Consider the following 24946-nt stretch of genomic DNA (forward strand, 5'->3'; position numbering starts at 1 on the left):
TAATGCTTGGGTGGACTTACCTGCAGCAGACCATGCTGCTTACTTACCTGCCTGTTGAACCCCTGATCCTCTTCTGTTTGGGACTACTTTTCCTGTTGGGTGGGGCAGGAGCCACTCCCTAGGTTCAGAACACTGGAACTCTTCTGGAAAGCAGGAACTCTTTTCTTACCTAGGCGTGGCTGTGGAAGGAGACACCTAAGCACTACAGGAGGCTATTTAAACCACACCCGATGGATGAATCTTGCTTTGCGTTATTCTGCATTCTCTGCAGCAGAACGCTCATCGTGTCTTCTGCTTCTGATCCTGGGCCTAAGGGAACAAAGGCTTACCATCCTGGAATCCAGTCTTCAGCAGCACCTGTAAAGACAAAGAAAGAACAGGCTAGCACTACGGTCTTCAGTGGCAGCGCATCTCTTACCTGGTCCATCGGCTGTCACCAACCCCTCGCGCTGCATTCCGGCATCTGAAAGACAAAGGCTTACCTACTCTTCGCATGTTCCGGAGGTCTTCGCACTGCATTCCGGCATCTGAAAGACAAAAGCTTACCAGCTCTTCGCATGCTCCGGAGGCCTTCGGCGCTGCATCCCGCATCTGAAAGACAAAAGAAGGTGCGTTTAAAGACATTGGGCAACTTTATTACTCACGTGCCATTACTCCTTCCCACGCCGAATCCAGTGGGTATTCCAGCACCCTTCAGCTTCTCTAAAGCTCCGAACTTGTACCTGCAAGATAAAAGGGACAGTTAGTGTGCATCGTGAAGCAGGCTACAAGAGCTTACTTACGTGCTTCCAGGCGCTTCTATTCCTCACGCGGGTTCGATCCTCAACTCTCATCAGTCCGCCATCCACCATCGCCGGAACCCTGCAAAACAAGAGATATCATTACAAAAGACTTTTAAGACATTTGAAGTGCCCAGAATTTACCGTTCGTGCAGTTAACGACGGACAGCAGTCCTCTGAGGTCAAGAGCCCTGCACCCTTATCCAGTGAAGAAACTGGTTACGGCACCCTGCCCCGAGGCAGATGGAGAGCTCGGCTTCACTTACCTAAGGTGAGGGCGTTAACCTTTGGGGTTCTACAGGAGAAGAGAAAGGGAAGAGGAGAGAGGCACCCAATAACCCCAGTTCATTAATCCCATATTTTCTATCTGCAGACATCTTACTCTTCGAGTCAGACATACAGTGCACAGAGGTCCAGCCCAAAGAGCCAACCGTGTGTTACACATCACCTTTGAAGATACGGCATTCACCCAGTCAAGACCGGCGCCTCTGCGGGAATCAGGTGAGCGTTACAGAACGCAAAGCCTACCGCAAAACTCCCACCCAGGCGCTATGGAAACCTCGGATACCGACCAGCTAGCCCAGTTACTTGGGGAACTAAGAGCAGAAGTGCATGCAGCCCGTCAGGAAACGAATGCTCTAAGAAGGGAACTGATTATTTCCAAGGAGCGAACAGACTATCTCGCTAGACAATTGCTACAGTCACAAGCCGGACAAACTCCGTTACCCGCATCAGGGGCAAATCTTCCTTCAACATCCTCTACGAACCCAGTGCAGATCAACCTACCTGGGAATGTACCTCTGGCTCCGCCCGAACGATTTTCTGGTGACCCAAAGAGGTTTGCAGTATTTATTAATCAGTGCCGGTTGCACTTCTTATGCCGGCCAGCAGCCTTTCCAACTGATCAAGCTAAGGTAGCTTTCGTGCTTTCGTACCTTAGTGGCAATGCGGCAGACTGGTCGATCCCTCTAGTTAATCAAGATGATCCGGTTCTCCATGATTTTCAAGCTTTTCAGCTCAGTATGGAAAAACTGTTTGCAAGACATTCACAGGGGCAGGCCTTGGACAATGAGCTCCTTTCATTGCGACAGGGTAATCAAGACCTTTTGGCTTATATTGCGTCTTTCAACAGACTGATAGTGGAAACTCGATGGCCTGAGGACAAAAGGATTACGCTGTTTTATAGAGGTCTACGTGGAGAGCTCAAAGATGTGTTAGCCCAAGTAGTGAATTCCCCGCAAGACTGTTCGGACTATATTGACTTAGTCGTTCAAATTGACCACAGACTGCAGAACAGGAAGGCCGATCGTTCCAAGTTTGATGCTCGAGTATTTTCCAAACCACCAACTCCTACCAAAGGAGTAGACTCCGGGGAACCCATGCAAATAGGGGGCCTGAAAGGACCACTAACACAAAAGGAGCGGGAAAGGAGAAAGCAGCTGCAATTATGCCTCTATTGCGGAAACTCGGGGCACTTTCTTCGAGACTGTCCGGTGAAACCAGCCAAGAAGGCAGTAGGAGCTGCAGTTACCAGAGTCACAAACTCTGAGCAGGGAAACGACCTCGCCCGACAAGAATAGAGGTCCTCTTGCCGAGCATTAAAACCAGTTCCGTGACCTCGCATTTCGTGATACCTATGGTCCTCATTAGCCCTGAACATCCGGATCGATTACATGCGATTGAAGCTTATGTCGACAGCGGTGCCATCGGCAATTATGTGGATCATGAAATGGTTTTGAGGATGAATCTGACTCTTTGTCCAAAGGCTGTAAAGGACGTCATTACTACGGTGGATGGTACGGAGATAGCCTCCGGACCAGTAACGCATACCACCCAAGAAGTGACGCTAGTAAGTCAAGATGGACACCATGAGAAGATCGTGTTCGATGTGATCAAGGCCCCTCAGTTCCAGATTATTCTAGGAATTCCTTGGTTAGAGAAGCACAATCCTCAGATCGATTGGCGAGCAAGAACGGTTCAGTTTCCAGAATGTGTCTCTACTTGTCACCCTCGACCTGGTGTTGCACTGGCAGCAATTTCCTCGGAGGCTCCCCAGTTACCTCCTGAATACCTAGAATTCCAAGATGTTTTCCGGAAGGATCAGGCTAACTCTCTACCTCCTCATAGGTCTTATGACTGCCAGATAGACCTGATACCTGGATCTACTCCTCCTTGTAGTAGAATTTATGCCCTCACCGAGCCTGAGAATCTTCACCTCCGACAATACCTGGATCAATACCTAGCGAATGGGTTTATTCGTCCTTCCAAGTCCCCTGCTTCCTCAGCTTTGTTCTTCGTTCCAAAAAAAGAAGGGGACCTTAGAACTTGTATAGATTATCGCGCCCTGAACCAGATCACCGTTAAGAATAGATATCCGTTACCTTTGATCCCTGAACTCCTGGACCAAGTCAGAAAAGCATGCATATATACAAAGCTGGATCTTAGAGGAGCCTACCACTTGGTACGAGTAAAAGAGGGCGATGAATGGAAGACGGCCTTCCGCACCAAGTATGGGCTATTTGAATATCAGGTCATGCCCTTCGGACTTTGCAATGCCCCGGCCGCCTTTCAATATTTTATGAACGATGTCCTCAGAGAGCTCATAGATGTGTGTGTTGTTGTTTACATTGACGACATCCTCGTTTATTCTTCATCGGAAACTGAACATCGAAAACACGTGAAAATGGTCCTCGAGAGATTGCGTCAACACAAACATTTCGCTAAGTTGGAAAAATGTGTTTTCAACATGACTGAAGTTGAATTCTTGGGATTCATATTATCACCTAGCGGAGTGCGTATGGATTCAAAGAAGGTCGATTCAATTCTCAAATGGCCATCGCCATCCTCCGTAAAAGGTGTTCAAAGCATGTTAGGCTTCGCTAACTTTTACCGCAGGTTTATCCCCGAATTCTCTCGAATAGTCCAGCCCATCACCACCTTGTTAAAGAAAAACAAACGTTTTGAATGGTCTACCGTGGCGGAACAAGCTTTCCAGAATTTGAAGACTAGATTTATCTCTGCACCGATCTTAAAACATCCTCGCCCAGAACTCCCCTACATCGTTGAAACTGATGCTTCGAGCCTTGCCATGGGGGCAGTTCTATCACAAAAGGACCCAGTAACCAATCAGTTGCATCCCGTGGCATTTTGGTCCCGCAAATTCTCGCCTCCTGAAATCAATTACACTATTACTGATAAGGAACTTCTAGCTATCAAGTCCGCCTTTAAGGCTTGGCGGCATTATCTTCTGGGGGCCCGACACACCGTTACTGTGATTACAGATCACCGAAACCTGCAATATTTGAAAACCGCGAAAGCTCAATCCTCTAGGCAACTCCGTTGGGCACTATTCTTTGCCGAGTTTGACTTCATAATTACCTATCGACCTGGTACGAAAAACGGTAAAGCTGATGCCCTTTCTCGGATGGGAGTGGAAGAACATTTGATCAATCCTAAACCTGTACCTATCATTCCCGAACAAAGAATTCTAGGTGTAATCGCCACACAATCCATAGAGGAAGTTAAGGATAAAGCCAGGCTACTGGTAACTCCAGCAGACATACAGAATTGGCATCTGCAGGGAACAGACTTTACGGTGAAGGACAACCTATTATATTTCCAAGAACGGTTATACCTGCCCAGCACAGATTTACAGAAAAAGGTAATCTCTTGTTATCACGATTCTTTAATTGAAGGACATCCCGGTATGACCAAGACCTCGGAAAAGATCAAGCGCTACTTCTGGTGGCCGTCTTGGAAAAAAGATATCAGAGACTTTATAATGTCCTGTGGAGTATGCGCCCAAAACAAGAGTCAAAAGGAAAAACCAGCCGGCCTCTTATGCCCTATTGACATCCCGCCTCGCCCTTGGCATACGCTTTCTATGGACTTCATCACCGATCTACCTCCATGCTCCGGATACAATACGATCCTAGTAATCGTGGACCTATTCTCCAAGATGGCGCATTTCATTCCACTCAAAGGCTTACCAACAGCAGCAACTCTGGCCCGAGAATTTCTCGAAAACATCGTCCGACTGCACGGTTTTCCTTCAGTTCTAATTTCGGATCGAGGTAGTCAATTTATTTCTAATTTTTGGCGAAGTTGCTGTCGGTCGGCTCAAATTGATGTGAGACTTTTGACCAGCCACCACCCTCAAACCGACGGACAAACCGAGAGGACCAATCTAACTCTGGAACAGTATTTGCGCTGCATGCTACAACAAACTGAAAAAACTTGGAAAGATATCCTTTGGATAGCCGAATATGCCTACAATAACTCTGTCCACTCGGGAACTGGGAAGACCCCGTTTTTTCTTTTATACGGTAGTCACCCTCGAACCTCGGAGTTGGATCCACTCCAAGATCTTGGAACACCAGCAGTAGACCACCTGCATTCTACAATCACCCAAGCCTTTAAGGAAGCCGTTTCTCACCTTCAAAGGGCTAAAGAACGATACAAGAAAGGAGCAGACCAACATCGGAAGGAAGCCCCCCAATATCAAGTAGGAGATCAAGTCTGGTTATCCACCAAATATCTACCTCTAAAAGGATTACGCACATTCAACCCAAGATACCTTGGTCCCTATTCCATCACTACCATAGTAAATCCAGTAGCGGTCAAGTTGGACTTGCCCCCTCACATGAAGATACATCCGGTCTTCCACGTCTCTCTATTAAAACCCGTGCAACCTCAAACCCGACTAACTACATCTCCAAAACCTATTCTAGTTGATGGAGAACTCGAGTTTGAAGTCAAAAGCATCCTGGATTCCAAGATCTCCAAATCTAAACTATTTTACCTGATTGGCTGGAAAGGCTACGGTCCCCAAGAAAGATCCTGGGAACCTGCAGAATATGTCCACGTGCCTCGTCTAATCAAAAGATTTCATCGAACATTTCCTAACAAGCCCAAACCCCCGGAGAAGCCTGGTTTGGGAGGGGCCTTGAGGGGGGGTGCTGTCATGATCTCTGCTTCCAAAAGATCAGGACTTGCCCGACTCCCTTGGAAGCAGACCCATAACCCCGGTTCCGAGTGCCAGCCAGTCCCAATTGGGACCTTTTGGACCCTGTCCTGGCGCCAGTGGCACCAGGCTCATAAAGATGCCCAGTCCCAGCGCTGGAAGCGCCGGGCTCATAATGCTTGGGTGGACTTACCTGCAGCAGACCATGCTGCTTACTTACCTGCCAGTTGAACCCCTGATCCTCTTCTGTTTGGGACTACTTTTCCTGTTGGGTGGGGCAGGAGCCACTCCCTAGGTTCAGAACACTGGAACTCTTCTGGAAAGCAGGAACTCTTTTCTTACCTAGGCGTGGCTGTGGAAGAAGACACCTAAGCACTACAGGAGGCTATTTAAACCACACCCGATGGATGAATCTTGCTTTGCGTTATTCTGCATTCTCTACAGCAGAACGCTCATCGTGTCTTCTGCTTCTGATCCTGGGCCTAAGGGAACAAAGGCTTACCATCCTGGAATCCAGTCTTCAGCAGCACCTGTAAAGACAAAGAAATAACAGATTAGCACTACGGTCTGCAGTGGCAGCGCATCTCTTACCTGGTCCATCGGCTGTCACCAACGCCTCGCGCTGCATTCCGGCATCTGAAAGACAAAGGCTTACCTACTCTTCGCATGCTCCGGAGGTCTTCGCACTGCATTCCGGCATCTGAAAGACAAAAGCTTACCAGCTCTTTGCACGCTCCGGAGGCCTTCGGCGCTGCATCCCGCATCTGAAAGACAAAAGAAGGTGCGTTTAAAGACATTGGGCAACTTTATTACTCACGTGCCATTACTCCTTCCCACGCCGAATCCAGTGGGTATTCCAGCTCCCTTCAGCTTCTCTAAAGCTCCGAACTTGCACCTGCAAGATAAAAGGGACAGTTAGTGCGCATCGTGAAGCAGGCTACAAGCGCTTACTTACGTGCTTCCAGGTGCTTCTATTCCTCACGCGGGTTCGATCCTCAACTCTCATCAGCCCGCCATCCGCCATCGCCGGAACCCTGCAAAACAAGAGATATCATTACAAAAGACTTTTAAGACATTTGAAGTGCCCAGAACTTACCGTTCGTGCAGTTAACGACGGAAAGCAGTCCTCTGAGGTCAAGAGGCCTGCACCCTTATCCAGTGAAGAAACTGGTTACGGCACCCTGCCCCGAGGCAAATGGAGAGCTCGGCGTTCACTTACCTAAGGTGAGGGCGTTAACCTTTGGGGTTCTACAGGAGAAGAGAAAGGGAAGAGGAGAGAGGCACCCAATAACCCCAGTTCATTAATCCCATATTTTCTATCTGCAGACATCTTACTCTACGAGTCAGACATACAGTGCACAGAGGTCCAGCCCAAAGAGCCAACCGTGTGTTACACATCACCTTTGAAGATACGGCATTCACCCAGTCAAGACCGGCGCCTCTGCGGGAATCAGGTGAGCGTTACAAGAAGTCCCTCAGGAGGGAGTTGGATATAGTCCCTTTGAACCTATTTATGGCCATCCAGTCAGTGGTTGTTTGGCCCTGATTATGGAGGGGTTGGAGAGTGCTAATTCCCCCAAGCCGAGTGACTGACTATGTGATAGGTCTCCGAAGGAGAATGTCACACATGATGGCAGAAGCTAGTGATAACTTGAAGGCAGGTCAGGGTCTGGTCAAACATTGCCATGACCAGAAGGGCAACATGGTTGAGTTTGCTAAAGGCCAGCTTGTGCTAGTTATGGTGCCAACAAGGCAGAGGGCCTTGCAGGACAAGTGGATAGGACCCTTCAAGGTTGGGGGAAAGCCTGGAGAGGTGAACTATCTGGTGGACTTAGGCAATCCTAAGGAGGCTCCCAGAGTCTTTCACACCAACCGTTTGAAGGCCAATGTCTCGAGACCAGAAGTGGGAGCTTTGCTTCTAGCTTCAGCTTAAGAGGAGGAGGAGAGTGAACTTCTACCTGACCTACTCAGAGGCCAACCTTTAGATGAGAAAATAGAAGGAGTTAATCTCTCTTCTAATCTGACATCTGAACAACAGGAGGAGTACACGTTTCTGTTAAATCAATTTGCCTCCCTCTTTTCACTATCACCAGGCTTGACCCTTTGGGGCCAGCATGATATTCTAATTGGTGACTGTTTATCTGTGAAAAGCAGAGGTAACAGAATGTCAGACCATGTAAGGACCCACATAAAAGAGGAGGTCAACAAGATGCTTGATCTCAGGGTTATAGAGCCCTCTACAAGTCCATGGTCTAGTCCAGTTCTTCTAGTACCAAAGGCAGGATCCAAGGAGTTGAGATTCTGTGTGGACTATAGAACTCTAAATTCAGTCACAAAGACTGATGCCCATCCTTTATCAAGGGCAGATGGACTGGCGGATAAACTTGGTGCAGCCAATACCTCAGTTCATTCGATCTTAATTCAGGATATTGGCAAATAGCCCTGACAGACCATACCAAGGAGAAAACTGCATTTTAGACCCCAGCAGGCCTCTATCAGTTTAAGGTTATGCCTTTTGGCTTAAAGAATGCACCTGCTACATTCCAAAGGATGGTTAATCAAGTTTTGAATGGGATGGAGGACTTCTGCATGGCAAAACTTGGATGACATTGCAGTGTTCAGCCCTACTTGGAAAGAACATGTTGACCACTTAGGATATGTATTGCAGGCTCTTGAGCAGGCCCATCTGACCACAAAGGCAGGTAAATGTCAGATTGATAAGAGCAAGGTGGTCTACCATGGTGATGAGGTAGGAGGAGGTGAAATAAGGCCATTGCCTAGTAAAGTACGCGCTGTACAAACCTGGGCCACCCCTACTACTCAAACCCAGGTGAGAGCCTTCCTAGGTGTCACTGGGTACTACAGGAACTTCATAGAGAACTATGGGACCATAGCTTCTCCCTTGAATGTGGTCTCCTCTCCAAAATTCCTTGAGAAGGTCAGATGGATTGAGGAGTGCACTCAAGCCTTTGAAAACCTGAAGAAAGCCCTTTGTCAAGCTCCAGTCCTAAGAGCTGCTGATTATCATCATCCCTTCTTTGTGCAGACAGATGCCTCCAATACAGGTATAGGTGCAGTCCTTAGTCAACTAGATGAGAAAGGTAGGGAACACCCCATTTGCTTCATCAGCAGGAAGCTGAAGGAACCAGAAACAAGGTGGGCAACCATTGATCGTGAGTGCTTTGCTATTGTGTGGTCTCTGAAGAAGTTTAGACCATACTTGTATGGATCTACTTTTGTGATTTAGACAGACCACCAATGCTTGAGATGGTTGATGCAAATGAAAGGGGAAAACCCAAAATTACTAAAATGGTCAATCTGCCGGCAAGGGTTTGATTTCACCATTGAGCACAGGTCAGGATGTCACCACCAAAATGCTGATGGTCTCTCTAGGATGTTTGACAGACTAGAGTGAAGATATCCCTTCAGGAGTGGATTACATCCTCCTGTCCCTTAGTCTGGGGGTTGGAGGGATGAGTGTTAGGGAGAATTCTCCAGAATTGCTAGTTTCCGTTACCTTTTGAGTCCCTCAGCAGCTTTGCTGGATTTCTAGTGTTTAATCTTTTAACCTGCTAAGAGTGTGAGCCTTTTTCCCCCATTCCTGCATGTGTTTTGCTGTGTTGTACATTTTTTATGGTCATGGACTATGGAGTCTCACCCACCCCATAGGCATCATCTTTTTACTGTGCGTCACACAGCAACTTTAGTGCAGTGACACAGGGCTGTCTTTTCCGACTTCCCACTTTAAACTCCATTTTCTGGGACTGATTACTGTCTCTCAGAACATGTAAAGTTACCATTGACTTTACTAGTCTTTTTACATTTACAGACCCAGTACACCCTATCTTCCAATAGAGTACTGGAGGGATTAATAGTCCCCTTTTGTCTGATTCTCATGGAACATTATTATGGTCCCCTTTCTCTAGGATTTGGCTGTTGGCAGTGGTATTTACTATTTTTATTCTACCACAGACTATGAAAATAGCCTTTGGTACCATCGTAGGCTATGGTGGTAGCCTCAAACTCAAACCCGTTAATCCACTTTTATTTTAACTTGGTTCCGGTCGAGTTCTTTTGCCATATCTTATTGTAAAGGTCTTTCGAGTGTTTTATTCTGTGCGTCAAACCAGGTTTGGTTCCTTTGTCCGCTGTCCTTTGGCGGGCTTCTGCACAGAAGCCATCCTTAGGCGCCTGAGTGTCTGGGTGGACAGGATATGAGGGAGGGGTTTGAGGCCCCCTGCACAGGGTCTCCTTGGAGACCCAAGTCACACTCTTGTTTGATTGGCTTGGTGGCTGCCCTGCCAGGAGGAGGGGCCTAGAAGAGGAGGGGCCTAGAAATAAAGATGCAAAATCAAACTTCTAAGGAATCTACATCAGCAATTTTGGAGGTAAAGTCTGTAAAGATGCCGCTAGAATCAGACCAAAATCAGGCAAAGAACGACATGACACCTAATCAAAAGGGTGTGGCTGCACAGATGACATCACCCTAGACTCGTATGTTCCAGTCCATTGATCCCAATGAAAGAAAGTCTTACGTTAGTACTCATTACCTTGGTAGTTAAGCCAGGGTGGGGTTTTGCTATGATATGCCAGACCTAAATAACAATCAACATCAAATACATCAAATAGTACAATGGCCCATACCAGACAATAAGACAGAGTAGATTTGGCCCAAACACAATGGTGTATGGCCACCAAGAAAGACCAAGATATGTGAATAGATCCATTAAACATGGAACTCAGCATAGGTAACAGTTCCCACCAAATGAAAGGCAAAATATGAATTACATACCTCACCAATATAATCAGTCCCCACCACAGGTTGACCATGATCAAAGAATGGTCACTCCACGTTCCCCACCCCCTGTGTCAAGTGAATTCTGGGGAAACACAAACAGAAATCAATCGCCTGAAAGATACCAGTTCAGGCCTAATCAGGACAAGTTTAATCATTACTGACCTAGGTCACAAAGAAAATAATTCAGAGACATGGGCAGGTTTCAATGCTTAGAGGCCCAAGTTAAAATGCTGTCTGAGCAAATAGAAAAATGATATGCAGTTCAAAAGCAATAACCAAGTGAAGGTGCAGAAAGTGATAGGAGTGATCTTGATCTTGTAGATAGCGACAACAAGTGACTAGCTAATCACAAAGGCCATGATGAAAACACAAATGCCCAAAAATCACCTTAGAATATTAATACTGAATTGCTTGCCAATTTAATAACAAGAAAACAAACAAATGGAAGCAAGACAGTGAATTATAACACACCAAAAAAGGGAGTGCGGTTTAACTTGGGAGTTGAACCAGACCATTCAGGGGTGTGAAGATGAGGAGCAAAAAGGGGGAAATTAACTAGAAGCACCAAAAGAACAGAGAAGTCGATTTAAAAAGATTATGCAATGTGAAAATTAAACACAAAATGAAGAGTCAGGATCAACAGATAGTTTATCCTTACTTGATCATCAAAATCCTGTTGATGCCCCCACAGAAAAAACAATTTCACCAAAGACAGGTGCAGGTCAGTCACCTGAGGAGTATTTTGAGCCACAGATATTCCAAGGGACTAAAATGACAGACACCGTACAAAAAGCAGATACGTGTCACACACCAGAAACTGACATGATGTCATGTGACACTTGTGAAAATACGCAGCCAATAGGTTCCAGAGTGGAGGTAAATAGAAAGGACCCAGACAATGAGGAAGGCACAATGAAAAATTGGGGTCTGAACACTAGTGGTCCCAAGTCAGAGGGGCAGTGGCTAGACTTCGAATGGGTTCTGAGCCAAGGAAAATAGACACAGAAATTCAAAAAGAAGTGGGAAAAAGGGTGGGTAAAATGTTATTTCCTATGCCTCCTTGCCTAGCAAAAAGTCAAAATGACCTAAGAAAAGTAAGTCCCATAATTAGTAAAAATTCACAATTATTAGACATTCTAGAAGAGGTCGAGGATAGGTACTATGCTCCTTTAACTATTGAAGAAAAGTGTAATGTATTTACAATGATTGACACAGATGGCCTAGCATCAATAATGTCAAAATAACTTTTTTCCCTGGAGACACTTCTGAATGATGGAGAGGATACGAAAAAGAATGTATGATTCAATTGTTAACTAATGCAGAGCCTGCCTCGCTGAGGTAACATGATTTCTGCGATTCAGCTTTTTTATCACCCTTACCGCCCCGTTTTGGACTACTTGCAATCTGTTACATGTGGCTTTGTCTAGTCCTATCAGGATGCTAGAGCAATAATCAATTTTTGACCCTGTAATCGCTCTCACAATTGTTTCTGCGCTTTTTTGCGATATAAAGGGTCTTAGATGGGAAAGTAGTTTTATGTAGTGAGTACATGATGATGTAAGACTGCTTACGTGTGATCTCAGAGTAAGATGATGATCAAACACTACTCCTAAGGTTTTGACTTTTTTCAGGGGAGCGATTTTCACTTCTCCTAAAGCAAAGTTCTCATAATTGGGTCCAGGTGTTTGTAGAGTATGAGGAGAACCAATCACTAACAATTCCGTCTTCTCCCTATTAAGTGCTAGCTTGTTAGAGATCATCCATGATTCGACTAGGGTGTACATCTTATTGGTCAGTAGCATGTCTACTTCGTAGTTACCAGTTAGAGGGATGACACATGGTGTGTCATCGGCATAATTTGTGAAAATTACACCTTCATGTGCAAGCATAGCAAACAGGGGGGGGCGGTGAATATGTTGTACAAACATGGTGATATACAGGCACCCTGTGGTACACCCATAGCAACATTAATGGGGGTTGATTCTGCTTCACCAAAAAAGACTCTGCTTTCTCGATTATTAAGAAATGAAGAGATCCATTGGACCGCTAGCGGTGAGAAATTAGCTACCTCCTTAAACCTGGTGGCCATAATAAGGTGGTCCACCAGGTCAAAGGCGGCCGACAAGTCGAGCAACATCAGCAAAGATGCTTCTTGTTTATCCAAGCGTGGTAGGAGCTTGGATTTAAGTTCCAAAAGTGCTGTCTCCGTGCCAAAGCTAACTCTAAAACCAAACTGGTGGTCATGTAGAAATGGGTATTTTCTGAGGTGCTTGGCTATTTGTCCGTAGGCCACACAATCCAGAATTTTCAGGAGGAAGCTGGCATTAGTAATAGGCCTATAGGTTTTTGGTAGATTCACATCTAGACCAGTTTTCTTAAGTATTGGCATGACCCAGGCGTCTTTCAATTTCTGAGGGACAATCCCGGTGTTCAGAGAGGCATTGATAAAGGTGCAAATGGCGGAGAGTAGGGTAGGACAGGTTTTAATCATCATGGCTGTATGAATATCATTTTTGCATTTAGTAGTTTTGAGATGATTAACTATAATTAGCCAGTTCTGTAATAGTGATTGATGTCAATTCAAAGACAGGAATGGAGGGGCATCTAATGTAAAAGAATGCCACAGTGTTGCTAAATCAGAAAGTGCAGTGGAATTATATTTTCTGAATGGCCGGTTACATGTCTTTATAACGACCCACTTCATGTTGAATGCACTGATACTTTTATAATGAAAAAAAACATAATTCTTTTGGGGCGGATGGTCCCCCAAATCACTATTTACCACCACTAAAACCAAACCCCACTGTTTTCCAAAAAGATTTAACCCTTTAACCCACACACACATATATTATCATTATGTGTTTTCGCCATAAGAGTTTAAGTATAAAATAATTCCTTCATAAAACATTTGTTATAAAGACTGCATTCCGAATGGCTGTGTGCCTAGTGTCACTGTCATGTGTCAGGATGAAATGCGAGGAGAAAAAGAGAAGCAATCTTTGGAGATTTATTTGGACCCTATGAAAAACTGACAAACAGAAATAGATGAAAACATGTTGCGTTTTTTTATCTAAATGAAGATAAATACAAAACAAATATTACTCCAGAGTCAGATCAGGAAAAACACATTTCAACAATTGTAGAAATACACATGAGAGAAGGGCAGCCACGGATCCCTATCCATGTTAATGGACTTTCTGAAATGATTGAAGCCATTTTGGCGCTTGAGCATGAAAGGAGTTTCATTAATGAAAAGGTACTCAGGCAAATACTTGGTAGCGAGGAGATTCCCAAACTTCAAAATAAAAAATCAACACATCTTTGGCCTAGATGACCCTGAATTGGGGCAAAGAATTGTGGGAAAGTGCTAAAGATTAAAATTGCCTCTAAAAGCAGTCATCACAATGTGTGGATTGTGAGCGGAACACAAAACAAATTCTATCTGGTAAATTACATCATGCACAGAATGTGTATGGTGCTAGACTTTCTAAAATCAAAAGCTCTGGTCCAGATTAGGTGGAGCTGCACCCGAATTTGAAAACAAAAGACAAGCTAATCATTGTGCCTAAATTATGCCATATGCAATTGAAAAAGGATGTTACCATTCCCTCATTTACCAGACAATTTACAGTAGTATTAAAAGGAAGGGATAACAGATGAAAGATTCTGATGCATTTGTGTGCCTAAATGAATCAAAAAAGCGGCAAGGATTAGAATGCCAATATACACCATTGGTAGAGAGTAGGGATGGACCCATTCAAATCCACGTGACCAATAAAGGGTATCAAGACATTAATTTGGAAGAGAATACATCATTAGGAATGGCAGTACAGGGATCTTACTACACTTCTGATTTCAGTAACCCATTGATCAGGAACATCCCTGAAAGCTATGTGACTGCACAGGGTGAATTACCAGAATCACTGGATTCTAAGCCAAAGAGAATCTTTAAATTTCAGTCTGTGTACCCTTATGAGCCAAGTGAAATGGTATGCTGTCATAAGGATGATTGCCTACTATTCAAATTAGGTGAATCTAAATCATAAAAGCAATTGAAGAGGAGGTCAATTTTCCAAAATATCTGAGGTTAGCGGCACTCCAAATAGACACTGCCACACGGTTAGAGGAAAGTACAGAGGTTCCTCATTTGGAGTATTTCCGAGAGTTTTCTAAAATGGTAGAGGTGCAAATAGATTCAATCTGAACAAATGAAGAACAAAAAGACCAATTGAGGAAAGTATGTATGGAGTTCAAACAGGTTTTTGCCAAAAATGCCTACGACTGTGGCCTGACCGATTTGCATGTTGCCACACTACCAGAAAGACATGGTAGGGCTGGTATTTGTGAGGCAATATAGGTTGCCCCTGGCATTTTTGGAGTCACCGGCTGAAATAATCAAACATTTAGAATCTCGAAGAATCATTAAGCCTATTCATAGTACATCAAATACTCCCATATTGGGTGTGCTAAAACCCAATGGCCGATGGCGTTTGTGCACAGACTTAAGAGAATTAAACAAAAATGTACCTGTTTCAAGGTGGCACCTTCCATTTATTGATCAGGGCCTTGCACAGGTTCACGTCCAAAAGGTATTTACCACCTTACATCTTACAGCTGGATATTGGTGTGCGACACTAGGTGAAGGCATTCAAAATGTATCTGCATTTTGATTTGAAAAATCACAATATGCATGGTCTTGGACCCCTTTTCAGCATGTCAGTAGTGGAAGTGAGTTTGGGATATTCCTGAGCAAGGCACTCCCGGATGCAGCTGAAAGGGGAACAATATTTTGTGTGTGCTAATCAAAAATGAAGATTTGAAAAGTCATTTCAATGAGACTAGACATGAACTCAGTCAGCTACAGATGGTGGGGGCAAAAGTATCTTTACAGAAAGCACAGTGGTGCAGAAAAAGAGTAAACTTCTTAGGCCATGTAGTGGCACAGCATGGGTTAAACCCATAAAAGAAAAAGGTGGAAGCGATTCAAAAATGAAAAGATTGCACTAATTTGGTAAATGTATTCTGAGATGCAAGCCAAAAGAGCATATTGTGGTATTGTAAATAAGGTACCGCAAGGAGATACTTTCATTGTTTAGAGTGTACTAAGTCCAGTATTTTTTTACCGTTTGTGATCCCATTATAAGAACACTTATCAAACAATACTCTAAAGTTAGGCTCACCACTATACCACGAAATGCCAAAAATACTACCAATCATAAATACCAACAAAAAATATCTCTTACAATACCATGCTTGTTAAGAATATACATGGTATGTCTACAGATAGCAGGATAAGGTGGCATCCTCTGCATACTTAGTATATTACTGCAGAACATGGAAACGTGGGGCTATATGTAAGAAATCATGATTAAAACTAGTGTAAACTGGAAACATCTGGCAATATTGGATTGTACTGGTATATCAAGGCCATGCTCCTGGCATATGTTATTTCTACTGGATGTACCCATATCAAAGCAATTATTTGTGCTTTATCGATCTTTAGCTTATTTGGTGTTTAGGTATGTGCTGTGACATTCTGCAATGGCATCCAGATGAAAGGTCATGTCAATAATGGCACGTGACAATAATTCCTGTGATGTTATTGGGCTTTTTAATGTCACTTCTGCTGCACTTCTGCTGCACATGGCCATTTTGGTGAATTGATATCCCTTTCTTCAACTGGTATCACAAAGTCTGTAACACATTTCAAGGAAAAAATGTAAACAAAACAAGCCCACCTGTCAGCATAGAAAGCACATATGTTTACCTTGAAGTACATGCTCCTCTGCCGCTCCAATGTCTCCTTTGGATCGTTCTAAAAAATAAAAAGACAGAAAAAGTCACACGTTCAGTTCCTTCCAGATGGCTTGTCAGCAGCATGTTCATACGTCAAAACCCTACCTCCCCGTTCAGATGGACCTGAAAAGGATGCAGACCAGAAGTTCCATAAGTGTCAAAGCTCCAGTAAGAGTGCTATATTCTGAGTTCTATCACTCATGTGGGCAGTACCCTGGGGATGTGCTGAGGGCAGCAGGACTCCTGGGTATCATGGCCAAAGGTCAGCATCATAAAGCGAGAATACCTATTATGAGACTGTTATAATCAATGCAACATACATGATTGATTGGGTTCAAAATAAAAGCAGCCTGCGCAGAGAATTAGGGTAATGGGAGTGTGGGAGAGAAAAATACCACACTTCCCCATCAAACAAAATTAACATTATCTTAAATACAAAAGGTTGACATTTGAAAGTCAACCATTAAACCATTCAAAAATAAAAAATAAAAATTCTACTGGCAGGGTGGGGCTGAAAGGAGGTAGGATTGATTGGAAGTGGGGGAGGGAAGAGGGAGAAGGTGTTCACTTTTAGCAATCTCGCAATAGGAAGGATCAAAATTAGAATTAGACATTTTGACACATGCCTGCCTACTTCTCCAAGCCATGCTCTCTAGAAAGCACCGTACCATCTCAGGCATTGGGCGGGCCCTCCATCTGTGCTTGCACAGCACCACAGGCCCATCCCTAAAATGCAAGTAAAACACTCCCACACTCAGGGGCTCTGGCTACTGCAGTCGAAGCACCCTGAACAATCCATGCTGTACCTTTATTTTCCTGGGCTCGATCGGAGCCAGAGGAAATACAATGAAGGTTCTGCTTGGGTTTAAGGTTTCATTGATGTCGGATTGTGCACATTGCCTAAAAGATTATATGAAACTCTATATGTGTCTGCCTCAGTTAAAAATGAACATTACAAAGTTTGGTTACTTTGATTTTTATTAACACTAAAGAACCTTTTTATTCCCGAGCCCCAGAAGAGACATGCGTGGTATACACCTGCATACAGTTACAATTGTGATTAAATAGCATTCACAAGTGAATCATGAGTGGGTGTAGTTGCCATCACCATGGTTCAAACATAGGGTGACAAGGTACCACACTGGATCTGAAATCTACAGACCCCTTAGCAGGGAGTGTGACAGAATGCCATTTGGTCATAGCGGGATAACCAGAACGTTTTTAGTTGTTTGTTAAAAAAAAAAAGGATGTGGGAAATTCTGATTCTGAAAGGGATCCCAGCTAATCAGGCAGCTCTTTCGCAATGATCCAGATCAAATGCACTCATGTCTGGTTGCTTTGATCATCTCCTGACATCTCCAGCAAAAGTTACAGTTGCATTTCTCAGGTTAAAAATAGTAAACTGTAAATATAAGCCATTTCTGGTTATGAATTGGTGTCTACTGGGATCACACAAATATATGGCTGCCAGCATTTGGATGCTTGGTGGGGTGACTTGACTATAGTCTGATAAGCCTGACTAATACTGACTGTAAGCTGTTGGCAGAAATATTGGTAAAGAGGTTGCAGACAGTTGTGGCATCGCTGGTGCACAAGAATCACATTGGTTTTGTCACAGGAAGATCAGTGGCGGATAACATGAGGAAATTGCTTTTGATCATTGATGAAGGTAGTAAGCAGGAGGTTCCTTTGGCGACTATCTCCCTTAATGCAGAGAAGGCTTTTGATAGGATTGAGCGGGCTAATGGAAATGTTCATGGTCTTAGAAGTTGGGAGTGTTATGCCAATATCTGGCTTTTCATAGATGATCTGCTGGTGTTGTGCACGACCCTGATTTTAGCAATGCTTACCTGATGGCTGATATCCTTGACTTCTCTGAAATCTTTGGCTAGAAGTTCAACTGGAGCAAGTCTAAAGTACTTCCTACCACCAGGTAATGTATGAGATACCTGTTTGACCATCTAGAGTTTATGTGGTGTCCTGAAAGGGTGAAGTACTTAGGGGTTTGGATTGGCCCATAGGTGAAGTTGTTGCCGAAGATCAACTTTGAATACCTGTTGACTAAAATTAGGACTGGCATAGACCAATGGTCGATTCTGAAACTTTAACTGTGGGGCAAGGTCAATTGCATCAAAACAAACATGGTGCCAAGGGTTAATTATGTCCTTTCCATGCTTCTGCTCGTGACGCCAAAATCTATCTTCAGGGAACTTGATGCACTTATACAGAAATTCTTGTGGGATGGCAAGCTGCCTATGCTCGCCCTGTGGAAGATGCAGCTCCATTGAAACAGGATGGTATGAATTTGCCCAATTTCTTCGACTACATTCTCGCTTTCATTATGAGGCATTTATGTTGCATGGTGAGTGCTGATCAGAATTGTGGGCTGAATTCGAATCCAGCATTGTGTCTCAACTGGAACCCAGGGCTTTGTTGCCAACTACCTCGAGGGGCTCTCAGTCATTGAGCCCCCTCAGTGTTTTCTTGTGTGAATGCTGGTGTAGCATACCATGATGGCTGAGCAGCGACCTGTTCCTATTCACTGAGGCATCCATTTGGCTGAACCCGGCGGTGACTGTACAGGAAAATGCTTTTTAGGCCATCCTGGTATCTGGAGGGATTCGGTACATCAAAGACCTTTTTCAGGATGAAATCTTGATTTCCTTCACGCATCTGTGGCAAGAGTTTGACTAGCGAGATTGCAGTTATGCTAAACAAAGACAGCTGAGGGCGATATTGCTGCAAACCATGCAGAGTGATGCTTGGTCAGTGCTGGAACTTTGTAACCGGGCCGTCCATCCGGCCGCCACTGTGTACAATGTCCTTGTGTCAAATCGCAAAGGAGATTCTGAGCTTGTAAATGCCTGGGCCGGTAAACTAGGTGAGGTGATTGGCCTTGGAATCCGTAGAAATGACAGAATAAAATAAACGGAATGGGATATTTATTCAAATTTCGGCTGTACGAAAATTACAAACAGCCCAAAATTTCAAATATATATCCCATTCAGCGCCATTAGAGTGAACAAGGGGAATCGGGGGTTGTCCCCCGCACCCTTGTTCACTACAATTGCATCAATGGTTGCGGGGGTGTCCCTGCAACATAAACACTTTATTCATAAAAAAAGGAACCTGCAGCACCGGTTCCGACGCATGTAAGTGAAGGGAACCAGCATCGCAGAGAAATGGTTGGTGTCGAGGTAAGTAAGGGGGTCCTTTTCTTATTCAATCAAATCATGGACAACCATTGGCCCTGGAAGCTGGCAAAGACACTGTGACAATTTCCGGTTTACAAGCATGGATTTGGGTCTGAGGGCCTCTCAGACTAAATTACTCTTCAGGATATATTGGACCCCAGAACGAATATTAAGAGACACCTTTCAGAGAGTGTCCAATGTTGGAAATGTAGACAGGCAAGGGGTATGTTTAACCACCTACTTTGGTTTTGCAACAAGACTTTTAGGAAGCTGTCTGTGAGAGAATGGGCCTGGTCTTGGAGCGTACCATTCCTAGAAGGGCTTCCCTTTTGATTCTTTGGGATGTCACTCTTTTAGCAGATCTGTCATTTTCAAAGAAAATTTGGCTGCTGCAGGGCTGCATGCTTGCATAAAGTATGACCCTACAAGCGTGAAAATCCACAAATTCCATATAGTGATGATTGGGTGTAGGAATTGCTGACCTTGTCCACATTCGAGAGGGCCATTTTCAAGCACAGAGGTAAAACTGATAAATTCAAAGATCTATAAGGGGATTGTTCCTGTCCTGGATATATATGGCTGATGTGCTTACAGGATGTGTTCTCTGAAATGTTTTCATCAATGTGATTGTATTACTGTGCTGGTATTGTAATAGTGTCCTGTTGTACAGATTATGTGCGTGTTTTCATGATATATTTTTTTTTTCCTTCTTCTTTTCTCTTTTTCTTGCTCGTCTTCACCACATGGATATCCTACCTGATGTAACCGGATTGCTCTGTCATCTAATGGCACTGTTTCCACTGGTTATGTTCTCACTTTATTACTTATACCACATTGTACCTTAGTATTAGTGGTGCTTAAAATACAGAATCAACAATACAGCCGGGCTGGTGTGTATTAGCTGTCCGGCCTGGGTGTCCCACCTGCAACCATGTGGGACCATGCACAGGAAGCTGCTCTCTTGATCCGCCCACGAAAGTTGACACCTTCGTCCAGGACACAGGAATTCTGTCCGGGATGTCTCTTTGCAACTGGAGCTTCAAATGCAGTCCTATAATAATACAGGCACTCCCAAACAATGGTGCCAATTTATGGAGTCCTTTTTAAGTAGGCAGAAATGGGAGTGGAGTTAAAGTAGCCCAGAGGAAAGATTTAGGCTAATAGAGGGGGTCCACCATCTTTGATTTCGCTAGGGCTTCATTAACATCCTATCCCTTCTCACTTTCTGTACACAAAGCACTCTGGGTATGACATCAGAAGGCAAAGGACACTTGTTACATGAACCTGGATTCGACCCCTGACAACATGCTTCTATTGGACCAATGAACAGTAGCATTTTTTTCCTTTTTAGGTAGGGGAACACTAGTGTTTAGTTAATTCATCTTTGGACTGCAAGACAAGAAAGATTTGCCTGTAACACTGTTGGGAATGCTGTCTATTCCAAGGTCCTTTGCCAAAGAGGTGAAGAAAGATGTTTCCAAGGAAAAGGAATGCTCTTCTACAAACCCACCTCATGGGCACATTTGGTGCAACACTGCTGTGGACAAGGCCTCTCTGTTGCCTGTGTGAGTCAGGATTCAGCTCACTGGAGGGATGTACCCCCGATAGGTGCAAGACAATATTCCTGGAGTAGAAAGGTGGAACACAGGACTCATTTTGTCCCATGGAGATGCTGGATTGGCTCTTCCAGCAAATCAGAAACCCATGAGCCGCTCAGAAACCTGTTTACCATCTTTGGCATTGTGAGACATCACAGAGCCTGCTTGACCACGCAAGACTTCAGGTACTTTGCTGCTGCTTTTAGCAGTCTATGAAATTCGAACTGCTTAACTCCTTCAAAGAGTTGTCTCAATGCCAACTCAACCAAACCAATCACATTACCCCTGTGACACATGCGCTAGCTCGCTATTGTGCAAGAACATAACTCATCGTCTCAACTCAACTGTAAAGCCAACTCGACCCATTGGAAGTCATTGAATCACGTGTCTTGACACTGGCTCGAACCTGTGGATGCAAGATTTCAACCCTACTCGACCAATGACTTGAACTGTTGGGACCCATTGACTCAAACCATCTTGAATGTGGACTCAATTGACAGAGAGCCCCACCTAAAAGATGGCTTAACTCCGACTCACCGCTGGGATAAGGTAACTCAACCGCCTCGACACCAGCTTGACTGCAAATAGTGGCAAGAAGACCAGCTTAATCCTTTTGAGCACCCAAATCAAGGAATACAAGTATTTGCAGTGGTACCATACCCATGGCCTGCCTTAAAGGGCCCTAGTGACTTGTACAACCCCAACCCTTGCCTTTACTAGACACTTTCAAGTACTTTTTAAATGTGCTGCTCAATTCAACTGCCTGCACCCCTGTCTTCACCCAGTGTTCCTTCTTTAGACCTTCCTTTGTGAAAACAAAGGGAAGCACACCCATTTGCCTGGGTAGAGAAGATGAAGAGCAAAAGAAAGAAATCTTAAGAAGATCAGAAAAGAAAGATTCAGAAACCTCTTAAACCTATGACTGAAAACCAATGGGAAGACAGCCTGATTAGACCAGATAAGAAGAGCACAAGAACTCTTTAAAACCTGAGACTGAGAAACAAGGAGAAGAGACCCAAGAAGATCACAAAAGATGGCTGTCGGAATCCCTTAAGACTAAGACTGATATCCAAGGAGAAAAGACCCAACTAGAAGGGCGAAATAATCCCTTAAACCCAAGACTGAAAGCCAAGGGCAGGCATGCAAGAAACTTTTAAACCTGAAAATGTACTGCACTGAGGGCAGACATAGAGGGGTCCTAGGCCAAAAGAGGACCAAGTCAGATTTATCCAATTTGTTAGTAAGATGAGAGATGTTTTGTATTAATAAATTGTTGAACATAGCTCATAAAGTATTACACAAGATTGGGATCTAGTATGTTATTATGAAACAAGTACGAATTATAACTGTGAAATTGTCTTCGTTTTTTTGTTATATACATGAATGTTATATTCTTAGTATTCATTATTTAGAGATTTTTGGTTACATTACTTCCTTATGTTTGGTGTTCTATCTTCTTTGGTGGCTTGTGTTCATGGAAGGCGTCTCATTCAGTTGAGTTGTATGGTAATTTCTTTGTAATTTTCTTTAATTTTTTCGTTTCACAATCTGTTTTGATTATTGGATGTTACATTTCCTTCTTATTTACATTTTATTCATGGACTTGGCACCCCTACCTACCTTCGTATTGGCTAAAATGCACTCACGCATTCTCAACCTCTGTCGAAGTTCCTATACCTGGACTTCTGTCCCCCGAGAGCGTTCAACCCACAGTGCATTGGGATCGTACCAATGGTGAAAAGCGCTATTCAAATGACAATTACATTACATTACATTATGGCCTTATTGTAGTTTTATGTATGAGGCTGTATTTTCTTTTGTTACTAATTCATGACATACATTACATTCATGTGATAAGTACAATGCAGTTACTTATCTTTTATGTACATGGCATTTCTACAAAGAAGTCAATCATTTGGTAGAGTGGTTATTTTTAAACTGTATTATTTTGTTAGAAATATTTGGATAGAGACGTATAGGTCATGTCTGTAAAGGAACAGAGGCTTCAGTCCTGCTAAATATATCAAATGTCTTAGACATTAGAAGTGGGTCTGATAGACAATTGAGCTGTCTAAACATCTGAAGGCCATATATTGAAGAAATTCCATGAAAAAAAAACACATATTTTATGCAGTTGCCCTACTTTTTCAGAGATAGGTGTATGTGAGGATTACAAGCAAGAAAGTAAAGATGAAAATAACTTTCTTTTGGAGTTATTATCTTTTTTTAATTTATATTTACATACATTTTTACTATCCATGTTCTTTTCTTTTTTAGAATAATCTAATTATAAAAAAGATGCTCTAATTATCACCAGGGAAGGTATGGTCTTTTGATTTTGTATAAAGTCTATCAAAATATACATTTGTATATGTTATTAACCAACATTATTATTATTTTTTTTAAAAAATGTATTTATTCATTTGTTTTTGGTACAATGCACCTTTACAAATGTTTCTTACAAAATTTAAGACAAATGTTACTTACATGCTTTAAAACAACGATATAAACATATATTTTTGTATCTTGTGAACACATAAAAGTATTAGTAAACATGAACATCATATTCCACTAATAAATTAAAATCAAATGCAGCTTCACATATCTTCTAATTAAGCTCAAATGAATTCTTGATTACAGCTGTATCAATACATCATTCTTATAGATCGTATTCATTCATGTAGCAGCATTTCAGTTTTTCCTCAAGAATAACATGAAGCGTGTTAGTGCCAGTATCACTCTCTGTAATTTCCCCCACATGGATTGTGACCAAAGCAACTCTCTTGACAAAGCTAAATTACTGTTATAGAATTTACCCAAATGAGAACTTCTGCTGTTTTAGAGCTCGCTACAATATATAACCAGATGTTTAAGCGACTCAGGGTTAACTTTATTACGGCAAAATCTACAACACCTTCCTACTCCAAGGTTTGAAGCTTCTGACCAGTACTTGATTCTTTCTCCTTTGGGTATGAGGTTTAATTTAAATCTCAAGTACAGATATCTTGCTTTAGGACATGGAAAGATAGTTAAGTAGTGTAATCTGGGTGATTGTTTATGAAAAAATGATAATGATCATCATAGGATTTGTATGTTGCATTAGCTTCTATGATGTTTACCCAGTCCATTTGGAAAAATTTCTTTTTTACCACATTCTGGCGTTCATACAAATCGTTGTGGTCCATCGCTATACTAAATAATAGCTCTTCCATCTTCTCGGTATGTCGTTTGCTCGACATTGGATTTTGTTTCATGACCATACAACAGAAATCTTGGTACAATGAATTCAGAGAAGGATACAACATTTTGCTATAATTCGTTAGCTTACGCCACCAAAATTTCGAAGCCAACGAATTTAGCCCGAATTCATGTATTATAATTGAATTGGATACAGATTTGGGTAAGCCTAATACAGCTTTCCATTTTATTCCTTGCAATATGTTTAATATCTTGGTAAGATCCAAAATACACAAATCTAGACCATACAATAAAATCGATTCAACCTTCAGGGTGAAAAATTCAAATAGAGGTTTGAGGGAAAATTTTGCATATTTATGAAATATAACTTTCATCTGCGATATGAGAGGAGTAGCTTTCTGGTTTAAGGTGTTCCTCCACATCTGCAGAGAATTAGAGTCACATATATTGTATCCCAAATACCTGTTTTTTAACACACGCTGGATGATTATGTCGTTCATTTGCCAAGTATACCTACATACCTTTTTCCTATTTGCAAAAACGATTATGTTTGATTTATTAACATTAATAGCCAAGTTGTTGCACTTTGCATATACTTTGAAGGCATTTAATTTGGCCTG

General features: G+C 43.0%; 1 protein-coding gene across 4 annotated transcripts in view; it reads right to left on the reverse strand.

Moving 5' to 3' along the window:
* COL26A1 (collagen type XXVI alpha 1 chain) overlaps positions 1-24946 on the reverse strand; it is a 1569010-nt gene that overhangs the window by 242619 nt on the left and 1301445 nt on the right. For all 4 annotated transcript variants that reach the window (XM_069614996.1, XM_069614997.1, XM_069614995.1 and 1 more), the window contains exon 6: positions 16308-16355. In XM_069614996.1, coding sequence (XP_069471097.1) covers positions 16308-16355 — 48 coding nt within the window. The remainder of the gene's footprint in view (positions 1-16307; positions 16356-24946) is intronic.

This window comes from Ambystoma mexicanum, chromosome 9, assembly GCF_040938575.1.
Source record: "Ambystoma mexicanum isolate Mex_15411 chromosome 9, UKY_AmexF1_1, whole genome shotgun sequence".
NCBI lineage: Eukaryota > Metazoa > Chordata > Amphibia > Caudata > Ambystomatidae > Ambystoma > Ambystoma mexicanum.